General features: G+C 39.1%; 1 protein-coding gene across 1 annotated transcript in view; it reads left to right on the top strand.

The window, feature by feature from the left end:
* The window catches only part of LOC125229771 (exocyst complex component 1), a 72740-nt gene extending 60305 nt beyond the window's left edge, over positions 1-12435 (top strand). The window contains 2 exon segments of the mRNA XM_048134709.1: positions 9913-10149; positions 11727-12435. Coding sequence (XP_047990666.1) covers positions 9913-10149; positions 11727-11825 — 336 coding nt within the window. The 3' untranslated portion in view covers positions 11826-12435.
* The last annotated feature ends 574 nt before the right edge of the window (positions 12436-13009 follow it).

The following is a 13009-nucleotide window of genomic DNA, read 5'->3' as shown; positions in this document are numbered from 1 at the left end:
CCTGTGTTACACTAAACCCGAGTTCCCCTAGATGCAGCCAGGGTTCAGCATCAGCTGGACTTCGGGTACTGCTCACTCGAGTACTCATCAAGACAAGTCCGATGACGAGAACAGCGTTTGCCTGTGTTACACTAAACCCGAGTTCCCCTAGATGCAGCCAGGGTTCAGCATCAGCTGGACTTCGGGTACTGCTCACTCGAGTACTCATCAAGACAAGTTCGATGACGAAAACAGCGTTTGCCTGTGTTTCACTAAACCCGAGTTCCCTTAGGTGCAGCCAAGGTTCAGCATCAGCTGAACTTCGGGTACTGCTCACTCGAGTACTCATCAAGACAATTCCGATGACGAAAACAGCGTTTGCCTGTATTACACTAAACCCGAGTTCCCCTAGGTGCAGCCAGGGTTCAGCATCAGCTAGACTTCGGGTACTCATCAAGACAAGTCCGATAAAAAAAACCGGCCAAGAGCATGTCGGGCCACGCTCAGTGTAGGGTTCCGAAGTTTTCCATATTTTTCTCAAAAACTACTGAACCTATCAAGTTCAAAACAATTTTCCTAGAAAGTCTTTACAAAGTTCTACTTTTGTGATTTTTTTCATATTTTTTAAACTTATGGTTCAAAAGTTAGAGGGGGGGGACGCACTTTTTTTTTCCTTTAGGAGCGATTATTTCCGAAAATATTAATATTATCAAAAAACAATCTTAGTAAACCCTTATTCACTTTTAAATACCTATCCAACAATATATCACACGTTGGGGTTGAAATGAAAAAAATTATCTGCCCCCACTTTACATTTAGGGGGGGGGGGGGTACCCTAATAAAACATTTTTTTTCCATTTTTTATTTTTGCACTTTGTTGGCGTGATTGATATACATATTGGGGCCAAATTTCAGCTTTCTAGTGCTAACGGTTACTGAGATTATCCGCGGACGGACGGACGGACGGACGGACAGACAGACATGGCGAAACTATAAGGGTTCCTAGTTGACTACGGAACCCTAAAAAGCAGCGTTTGCCTGTGTTACACCTGAGCAAAGCAGGAGCCTATCATAACTATAAGTATTTGGTATTGAAAATTGAACCTTATTTTATCTACAGCCGTTTCCATCAGAAACGCGCAAATATCACACACAGTGCCGCCGTAGATAACGATCGTATGTTATTTCGTTCGGAGTAATGTGTGCTTTATGAGCGAGGTACAGGATTTAAACTCGCACGATATGCTTTATAAGGGAAAGCAAATAAAACCCAATATAAGGCTTACCCTTATGGCGTTAGGCTGAGCCGATGATAAGGGTTTTGAAAGGGTATTGGGCTATTTTAGGTAAGCGCTTTCGTTAGGGCTTTAAAAGCAAAATGAAAGGGTATCGCGTCAAAAGGGTAGGGTAAGTTAAGCCTAACGAAATACCCATACAAAAGCCCGTATAAGGGATAGCGGGCCGGTCCCTGCTTTAAAAGCAAAATGAAAGGGTATCGCGTCAAAAGGGTAGGGTAAGTTAAGCCTAACGAAATACCCATACAAAACCCCGTATAAGGGATAGCGGGCCGGTCCCTGGCTACGGGTACCCGACCGAAAGTTGAGCTGAACGGTTATTAAGAGGTGTCGTGCTTAGACGGCGGCGACCGCGCGGTAGCGATACATCTCGAGGTCTCTCCTCACTCTTACTACCAAGAATTTCAATAACGACAGTGCTATCTCTGTCACTCTTTACTGTATGCGCGAAGTGCATACACCACGAGTTATGCTACTATCATTAATGACCAATAATTGGTCAAATTCTAAATTGATCATTAATTTTGGAATCAGCACCCCCGCAAACTTATTTGACGACATACCAGACGACTTTTATGTCAAAGTGACAGTCAGCAATGTCAGGTTTCCAATTATTGGAAATCTGACATTGCTGACTGTCACTTTGACATAAAAGTCGTCATGGGTGTCGTCAAATATGTTTTCAGGGGTGCTGATTTGACATTGCTGACTGTCACTTTGACACAAAAGTCGTCTGGTATGTCGTCAAATAAGTTTGCGGGGGTGCTGATTCCAAAATTAATGATCAATTTAGAATTTGACATACTTGACTGTCACTTTGACTTAAAAGTTGTCATGGGTGTCATCAAACAGTTTTTTGGCTGTAATGGTTATTGGAATCAGCACCCCCGAGAACCTGTTTGACCACACCCATGACCACTTTTGTGTCAAAGTGACAGTCAGCAATGTCAGATTCCAAAGTGGTCTTTAATTTTTAAATCAGCACCCCCGAAAACCGACCGATGACACCCATGGCGAATTTTGTGTCAAAATAACAGCCAGCACAGTCAAATTCTGAATTGGTTATTCATTTTGGTATCAGCACCCCTGAGAATCTATTTGGCGACACCCATGATGACTTTTGTGTCAAAGTGACAGTCAACAACGTCAGATTCCAAATTGGTCATTAATTTTGAAATCAGCACCCCTGAAAACATATTTGACGACACCCATGACGAATTTTATGCCAAAGTGACAGTCAGCAATGTCAGATTTCCAATTGGTTATTAATTTTGAAATCAGCACCCCCAAAAACCTATTTGACGACACCCATGACGACTTTTGTGTCAAGTGACAGTCAGCAATGTCAATTTCCAGATTGATTATTAATTTTGGAATCATCAGTTATATACTTCCAAAGACAATATTGTAGAGAATTTTATAGAGAATATACGTCTCTTAGACGTTATTGTTGTAGCTTTTACGGTTTTCATGGAAATATAAAAAAACTGAAAACAGGGATACAAAAGTGGGGTGAAGGAAGGGAAACATTGACACCTCGGCGTGTTTCTACTTCAATTTTTATAACCCTATCTATAAGCTATATACATGCAAAGTTTCATGCTTTCTGCCAGACGGGACTATACATTCATACTAATGCTCTGTTAACGCCCCGCACTATAAAAAATGTTGGCAACTCCTTGTTTATCATATGCGGGTCTTGCCTTTCTCTTTTATGCCGGACTTTCTGAGTAGGCTCAATTTCTAAGTTACATATTTCAGAACATAAAACTAGAAATTGAGCGCGTTTTGAGTAAATTAATAGTACTAGTAAGAAAGAACGGTTATTAAATGACTTCGTTACATATACAATATACAAATATTCCGACTGCTTCTATTTTATTTTATTTTTTTGCGGAACCATGTTGAACTCGATGTTCGAGTTCGAAACACAAATCAAAATTATTGTTAACTAGTGTTCGTCCTAGGGATATGTACTGATAGTGGGGACGTTTATCGACAAAAAGAGGCCAAACCTTTTTTTTCTTGACCAAAGCATGAAACTTGGCACAGTCGTTCCTTATATCAAAATAAGCCGATTAAGATCGGGAGCCTTCGGGAGCCTCCCCCCTGGGGCTCGGGAGGGGAGGTCAAAGTACCGCTTCACCCGGCTTGCTTTGAAAAATTCTAACATACCCCGTTTAGTTCATAGGTCATGTTTGGTATCGTTTTCGAGTAAATCAATAACGTAGAATTCATTTTTGGTACTAAAATTATAATTTAATGGTAAATAAAATAAAAAAAAAATGAAAAGTTTGAAATTTTCATCTATGATTTACAAATTCAAGTCATCATAAATGTCAAACTGTTTGCTTTTTCTACAAAATAAAAAATATGATATGAAAGCCTATTTAATATAGATTATGAATAATATAACTTTTACCCACCTTTACTAACGTTAAGTTTTAGAAAAAAAAACCTTTAAGCCGCGCGGCGTCGGGACGCCGCGAGCGTTATTTTAAAATGCTATTATTTTAAAAAACTCTATTAGAACCCGTTTAGCTATTAGGTCATGTTTAGTATCGTTTTCGAGTAAATAAATAACGTAGAATTTAGTTTTGGTTCTAAAATGACCATTTAATGTTAAATGAAATAAAAAATAAAAAAAAAAATCTGTGAGTTGCAAATTCAAGTCACCATAAATGTCAAACGGTTTGCTTTTTCTATAAATATAAAAATATGACATTAAAGCCTATTCACAATGGATAGTACGCGTTCACCTACGCGAGCTTAGACTGTGTGCGGGGAACGCGCCTCTTTCATATATTTGATCGCCAGTGTCAGAGGTGTGTTAATGCATAAATAGAAAAAGATTCATTATTATTGACTCCGGTGTCGACAACGGCAACACTCGGGTCGGACCACACGATCTAAAGACCGACTGTACCTGTTATTTATTCATTGTAGTGAATCCTGTAAGAAATTTATATAATAGTATTTTATACAATCGTGATATAATACAAAACTTTTCAGTCGAGCACCATGTGTAGTACGGTACGAGAGTGAAAAGCTTAATTATATCACTATTGTATACAATACTTTTTCTACGAGTCATCATCTTCATCATCAATGGACGGAAATATCACCATTCATGCAAGTTAAAATTAATGTCAATATAGAGTCGTTCACCGTTGTATCAACATCGAATTTCCTAGCAACCAATTGTTTGTAATAACCGTCTCTGATTGACCGATAACGCGACAGATAAAAAAAATGTGTTTCAGATGCAGGAAAATTTGCCAGATATCGCAAATTAGTATAGAAATTGTATGAAGTTCTATTTTTGAAATTATTATAGTTAAATAAAGTCAATTATAATGAGCTTATTATGTTATTGAGTCGGAACTGCCATAGAGTATCCAACACTGAAAAGTTAGCACTTAAAGTTTAGTCTGTGGTGTCCTAATTGACAGATTACTCATACTCATACTATACATTCCCTTCACAGAGACATAGCTGGGTACATATGGAACTGCATAAAGAAGGCTCTACCCTCTTTATGCAGTTGCATCGGTGTTTGCAACCTGATTTACATTTACATCTTGTAACTTCTAAGCATATACTGGCCACTTCAGTGTTGCCTGACTGGGATGGAAGGAAGAAGGAGACGAATGGGTACCACACTACCCATTCGTCTCCTTCTTCCTTCCATCCCCAAGAAAACGGACTTGGCAAAGTTTGGTGTGGCACCAACGCCTGACTCCAAACAAGAACGCCCTGAGTCCCATTTCTCAAAACTGAAAGTTACAAGTTACAAGCGGAAGTCTCTTTGCAACTTGTCATATTAGACATTGACAACCAGTTGAAAATTGTAACTTGTAGCTTCGAGAAATGGGCCCCTGGTACACTGTGCGCAGTATATGCTGATGCAAGGCAGCCTCTGAAGGAGGTATGTTCTCCAATTGTCGATCTTTTCTGGTACCTAAAGAGGTAGGTACTTCGACCACTCATTCACCGTTACGCAACGACTTGGTCTGAAACAATATGTGCATTATCATTTTAGAGTCTACAACTATCAAATTACAACTTTTTGGTGGATCACGTAACCTTCAGTATTACCCATTTACGTTACGTATCATACAAAATTATTACAAACTTTAGTAGAATCTGATTTGCCTCTGATATTGCTCCATCTTGTAATAGTTTGACACCTTGGGTGGCCTGGCTTAGCTTCAAAGCCTAAAGAAAACGTTTCTAGATTAGACATAGTATGGGATAGGTACGATAAACGCAGCTTGAAACGATCAACAAGGGAGAAACATGGCCACCCAAGGCTTCAAACTATTACGAGATGGAGCAATATCATAGATAGGCTAATCAGATTCTACTAAAGTTTGTAATTATTTTGTATGATAGGTAAGTGTGTAATAGTGAAGGTGATCCACCAAAATGTTGTAATTTGATAGTTGCAGAATCTGTTTAAATAAAATGACAATGCACATATTGTTTCAGATCAAGGGTCCTTACGCAGCAGTGAATGAGTGCCGGAAGAACCTCTTTACTAGAAAAGATCGACACTTGGAGAACATACCTCCTTCCGAGGCTGCCTTACTTCATCATATACTGCCATTTGTCTAAGACTGGGGCTAAAGACATGCCAACCACACCCTTGCTGCCGACGCATTAGGACACCACGGACTCCACTGCCAGTCTAGTGCTGGCCGAATTTTGTGACACGCTGCACTTAACGATTTAATCCGCAAGGCTCTCGGCACAGCGAACATACCGACAACCCTCGAACCTGTCGGCTTGTCAGCAGCAGACGGAAAGCGGCCTGATGGTTGTTCGCTTTTGCCTTGGTTTCTGGGACGACCCTTGGCGCGTGACCTGTGTGGATACCTTGGCTCCGTCCAACGTCTAACGTTCGGCCCAGAAACCAGGGACTGCTGCTGCACAACGCCCAGTTTAAACGCGCAAATATGCATTTTTAAAAAACAACTACATATTTGCGGCAATTGCATTTGAAACATTTGGACCATGGTCATCAGACATCAAGCAGTTCGTGAAGGAAGTTTCCACCAAACTTGTCTGGGTGTTTGGTGACATACGCATAGGCTTTTACATCATATTTTTTATTTAAAGAAAAAGCAAACAGTTGACATTTTTGTTGACTTGAATTTGCAAATCATAGATGAATATTTTTTTTTAATTTATTTACCATTAAATTATAATTGTAGTACCAAAAATAAATTCTTTGTTATTAATTTACTCGAAAACTATATCAAACATGACCTAATAGCTAAACCGGGTCTAATAGAGTTTTTAAAATAGAGGTATATTTTAAAATTACGCTCGCGGCGTCCCGACGCCGCGCGTCTTAAAGTAATTTTTTTGTGGAACTTAACGTTTGTGAAGGTGGATAAAAGTTATATTTTTTATAATCTATATTAAATAGGCTTTCATATCATATTTTTTATTTATAGAAAAAGCAGACAGTTTGTCATTTATGATGACTTGAATTTGTAAATCATGGATGAAAATTTCAAATTTTTTAATTTTTTTTAATTTTACTTACCATTAAATTATAATTTTAGTACCAAAAATGAATTCTACGTTATTGATTTACTCGAAAACGATATCAAACATGACCTAATAGCTAAACGGGGTCTAATAGAGTTTCTAAAATAAAGGCATTTTAAAATTACGCTCGCGGCGTCCCGACGCCGCGTGTCTTAAAGTAATTTTTGTGGAACTTAACGTTAGTAAAGGTGGATAAAAGTTATAATTTTTATAATCTATATTAAATAGGCTATCATGTCATATTTTTTATTTATAGAAATAGCAAACAGTTTGTCATTTATGATGACCTGAATTTGTATATCATGGATGAAAATTTCATTTTTTTTATTTTTTTTCATTTTATTTACCATTAAATTATAATTTTAGTACTAAAAACGAATTCTACGTTGTTGATTTACTCGAAAACGATACCAAACATGACCTATTAACTAAACGGGGTAAGTTAGAATTTTTCAAACCAAGCCGGGTGAAGCGGTACTTTGACCCCCCCTCCCGGGCCCCAGGGGGGAGGCTCCCGAAGGCTCCCGATCTTAATCGGCTTATTTTGATATAAGGAACAACTGTGCCAAGTTTCATGCTTTGGTCAAAAAATTTAAGGTTTTGCAATAAACTCCCCAGCTATGAAGACCAATGGCTTGAGCATGAAAAACTGCTATACCTTCGGACTTTCGGAGGTGTGAGAGGCGTAGTAGATATATAAACACAAAAGTTATAGTCAATAGACGGTCTTTCCGGGTAGACGGTCTTCTCCACACTGACCTTAGTACAGCTGTAATGTATTATGCTTAGTTAATATTACTATTATTTTAGGATTTTTTTTTTATATTTCATGCATATTGCAATATAACTCTTTTATTCGATTTTTATAATATTAGGTAAGACATGGAGACAGTCCATTTTTGGCTTCACTTTTTAACGTGTTAATTTTATAGAGCCAAGTTTCTGGGCTCTCTGGTGATTCTGTGTTTTAAACACAATATCTTTAAAATAAAAGTTTTACCTTATGTCAAAAAAGTATTTTGTTTGATTTTGCATTTTGCATTTCAAATACCTTTTTGTAAAACTATTTTGTATTTTTATTTGAAATAGGTAAAAAACCAAAGTATTTGCATTTTGTATTTAAATACATTGCACTACCTATTTTTTAACATCTCTGTTTATGACTAACAATAATTATGACTTTCAAAAATCGGAACTACAATTTCTTACGATCAATTTTATGACTAGTAATAATATGACTAAGAAAAATTATGACGGAAAACGTTATGGATAAGGTCAGTGTGGGGAAGACAGTCTATTGACTATAACTTTTGTGTTTATATATCTACGTCTCTCACACCTCCGGAGGTATACCAGTTTTTCATCCTTAATCCATTGGTCTTCAATACCTATCTCTAGGACGAACACTAGTTAACATAAAACTTGATTCGTGTTTCGAACTCGAACATCGAGTTCAACATGGTTCCGCAAAAAATTAAAATAAAATAGAAGCAGTCGGAATATTTGTATATTGTGTATGTAACGTAGTCATTCAATAACCGTTCTTTCTGACTAGTACTATTAATCTACTGAAAACGCGCTCAATTTCTAGTTTTATGTTCTGAAATATGTAACTTAGAAATTGTGCCTACTCAGAAAGTCCGGCATAAAAGAGAAAGGCAAGACCGGCATATGATAAACAAGGAGTTGCCAACCTTTTTTAGGCTTTATTGGAAATAAGTCGAGTGTAAACAATATCAATATATAAGTAGGTATGTTTTTGGCTTATGATAGTTGTGCCATTTTTGATTTTAACTTCGAAATACAGTTTTGATAATGATTCGTATGGTGTTACAAAAATCATTCGAAAGTATTAAGTAAAAAAAAATATATGTGACATAGTTGTGAAGAATAATAAGAGGTGAAGAGAAGTAAGCCTACACTGCATTATTCATCATCGTATTTAAGTTGGTAGAATTATCGTAGTTCTACCCGTTTTTTATTATTTTTGTTTAAGTATAATTATGTAGATTGTGCAACATGCGACGACAAATATTTCCAAAGAGAGTAAGGTTTCGAGTTGGTCATTATTTTTATGATCAGCATTACCCAACAGGGACCGTATGGGTACCCTTTAAAACGGTTTTGACCGAGTATTTTACGGCTACCCGACCGTTAATTGACATTGCTGACTGTCACTTTGACATAAAAGTTGTCATACGGTCAACGGGTCATGGGTCAGGGTGTCATGGGTCAATTATCGTGACTAAATTTGATTCGAAGGTGTTCGTTGGAAAAACAGTATTATGCAATATCTGGACCTGAAAAGAAAAGGTTATGAACCCCATCTACGGGACATATGCCGGTCTTGCCTTATAAATAGAAAAATGCTTATATGTTCAAAATTTCAACGTTATTTTATTAATTATCTAGCACGTTCTGCCCTGTTATTACGTAAAATAACAATGATCATGATTTTGGAACCTAGTCTCATATGAAATTACGCGACAACAAGCACTATAGACGGTCTTTCCGAGCACATCGCGGGAGGACGGTCAACCCGCCGAGCCTTAAAAAATGTGATTTTTATCACTTAAAAGTACCTTAATTCACCAAAATGTTGTAAAAGCTTGTAAAAGCTTTGTTGCTATCCCATAGGACCATGCGCATAACGCCAGACTACATTAATTATAGAGTTTTATCCACTCAAACTTTAATTCAAATAAACTATGCCGGTCTTGCCCGCACTGACCTTAGTAAAAATCGGACTTCAAAAATTATGGGAACCAATAGAGACCCGTTTTAAGGGCATGAATAATAATAAATCTAGGCAATTTTAATTAACTTCACAAATTAAAGGATTTAAGTAACATGTACTATCAGCTGCAAAAGTGCTTGGCGAATTTATTAATGTGAATTGAGAGTGCGTTTTCACATTATCCGATGCGATATCGGATGTCGGACCGATATCCCATACATCACGGGCGCCATCTTGGATTTTTTCCATTGAAATCCTTCCGACATCCGATATCGGATCGGATAATGTGAAAACGGAGTAAGGTGCGAGTAGTGTGTGGTGTCATCGTGTGTGTGTGCGCAGGGCGTGGCGGAGGCGGTGGCGGGCGGCGCGCGCGAGGAGGAGGTGTGCTACCGCGCCGCCTTCAGCAAGCACGAGCTGCGCCGGCTGCTCGCGCTGTACCCCGCGCCCGAGGTGCGCCGCTCGCTGCACCGGCTCTACCGCACCGTGGAGAAGCACCTCAGCGAGGAGGGCGGCCTGCTGCAGGTCGTGTGGCGCGCCATGCAGGAGGAGTTCCTGCAGCAGCACCACGCGTTGCAGGTCACTAACCCCATTTTACACTACCTACCTACTTTTTAGGGTTCCGTAGTCAACTACGAACCCTTATAGTTTCGCCATGTCTGTCTGTCTGTCTGTCCGTCCGTCCGTCCGTCCGTCCGTCCGTCCGTCCGCGGATAATCTCAGTAACCGTTAGCACTAGAAAGCTGAAATTTGGTACCAATATGTATATCAATCACGCCAACAAAGTGCAAAATTAAAAAATGGAAAAAAAATGTTTTATTAGGGTACCCCCCCTACATGTAAAGTGGGGGCTGATATTTTTTTTCATTCCAACCCCAACGTGTGATATATTGTTGGATAGGTATTTAAAAATGAATGAGGGTTTACTAAGATCGTTTTTTGATAATATTAATATTTTCGGAAATAATCGCTCCTATAGGACAAAAAAGTGCGTCCCCCCCCTCTAACTTTTGAACCATATGTTTAAAAAATATGAAAAAAATCACAAAAGTAGAACTTTATAAGGACTTTCTAGGAAAATTGTTTTGAACTTGATAGGTTCAGTAGTTTTTGAGAAAAATACGGAAAACTACGGAACCCTACACTGAGCGTAGCCCGACACGCTCTTGGCCGGTTTTAATCGTTCATTTACTTCATAGACATGTGTTTAGCCCGAAGCTAGCGAGTGATAAACCTGTATGAAGCTAGTCTTTAAAAGAAGTCCCTACTTCTACTAGCTAGTGTAGTGACACTAGTGACTATAATAGCTTCATATTACAGAGTCCCTACTCCGCGCAGCAATGATACATAATCGGCATAACGTATTTGTATTATGTCTCACACTAGGTACGAAATTATTATATATATGTATGTATAATATATATTTATGTTTAATATATATTTTATTTTATTCTGAATATGTATTTATTATATGTATATAAGTAGGTTTATTGCGATAAGTATGAATACTGACTTGTGTTTTCTTATTTAATTTTTAAAATCCTGCACCAAACTAAGCTTTCTGTTTAGCCCAATGGTTGACTGGTAGAGAATGCCTCAAGGCGTTAAGTCCGCCATTTGTACTCTTTTTTTGTAAATTTGTGCAATAAAGTTTAAATAAATAAATAATTGAATACTACTCACTTGAGTACTACTACTAAATGTTAGAATATATAATCTCCATATACCATCTGTATTGGCTACTTAAACTTGCTCTGATTGTCTATGAAAGTAATATGTAAGTTTATGGTCTTTGACGTTTCCTTCCTTCTCTTCCGTCATGGCCTCCAACCAATGGAATAGGCACGTAATTGCTCTCCTCTGTCCTTATTTTAATTTAATTAACAATATGTAGCGCTCCATACGTAAGTTAATTTAATGTTTAGTGTCAGCTGTGATGTCCTGAAAATGTAATCCTTTTTCTCCGGTTCTTTATAATAAAGAATGTGAAGAATCTCCGAGGTTTGATTGTGGTAAGCGACCCACGCGCCCTGTAGCAACTCACCTGCAAAGCCAACTGTAAGTTGCTAGATCTGCCGACCCATCTGGCGTGCAGGTCTATCACTAAATGAGTAAGAAAGTGTTGTCTTGAGTAATGTGGTGTTGTATGTTTGTAGGCGCGCATCGCGGCGTGCTACCCGGGCGCAGGGCTGGCGCTGCCGCTCACCACGCAGGACATCCTCGACGCCTTCTCCGACATCGCGCGCGAGCACTGACCGTGACCGGTGACCACGCAGTACAACACTCACCACACAACAACAGCAGGACACTCCCGGCATCGCGCGCGAGCACTGACCGTGACCGGTGACCGCGCAGTACAACACTCACCACACAACAACAGCAGGACACTCCCGGCATCGCGCGCGAGCACTGACCGTGACCGGTGACCGCGCAGTACAACACTCACCACACAACAACAGCAGGACACTCCCGGCATCGCGCGCGAGCACTGACCGTGACCGGTGACCGCGCAGTACAACACTCACCATCACACAACAACACGCAGCACGCAGGTGACGCAGGACACTCGGCATCGCGCGCGAGCACTAGCTGTCACCGGCCACCGCACAACACGTCGCTGCAGCCCTGCGCTCAACCCAGGCCCCAGGAGGACTCATGGGGATCATGGTCCCATAGCGGAACAAGTTTGTATCAGTCTGTATTTTTTGAGTGGCATGAATGACACTCTCCACTAATGTTATCCTTTAAGTATTCTGCCTGCATTACAGTTATTGTAAATCATAGACATCTAGAAAAAATGTATTTATATTTAGTGTTAAGTATTTTATTATTCATTAATTATACAATATATTTACTCTTTTCCAATGTTGTTGAATTACCTAATAATACCCTTCCTATCCTAGGCCCTTATGAGGACTTTTGGGACACTCTGAAGTGATTTCACAGAGGGTGACATTAATTTTATTATCACACTTCTAAAGCAGGTCTAGGCATGTAGTGTACAGTATATGTATCGTTATTGTAGCTATTTAGTGTAGATACTCATATAGATATTGAAAACCTGGTAAATAAAAGGAAAAAAAGGATGCTTGTAAGGTTGTTTTATGTAGAGCATTCTATGAGTGAAGCCACAGATTCGTCTTATCTGTTGCTTTGGGTATCTGTTAGCAGCTATACAGAATTGGACAGCCCATCATCATCCTCCTTGCGTTATCCCGGCATTTGCCGCGGCTCATGGGAGCCTGGGGTCCGCTGTGACAACTAATCCCAAGATTTGGCATAGGCACTAGTTTTTTTACGAAAGCGACTGCCATCTGACCTTCCAACCCGAAGGGTAAACTAGACCTTATTGGAATTAGTCCGGTTTCCTCACGATGTTTTCTTTTACCGAAAAGCGACTGGCAAATATCAAATGACATTTCGCACATAAATTCCGAAA

The sequence above is a fragment of the Leguminivora glycinivorella genome, chromosome 9, assembly GCF_023078275.1.
Source record: "Leguminivora glycinivorella isolate SPB_JAAS2020 chromosome 9, LegGlyc_1.1, whole genome shotgun sequence".
In the NCBI taxonomy this organism is placed as follows: Eukaryota; Metazoa; Arthropoda; class Insecta; order Lepidoptera; family Tortricidae; genus Leguminivora; species Leguminivora glycinivorella.
This window is presented reverse-complemented; position numbering and strand designations above follow the sequence as displayed.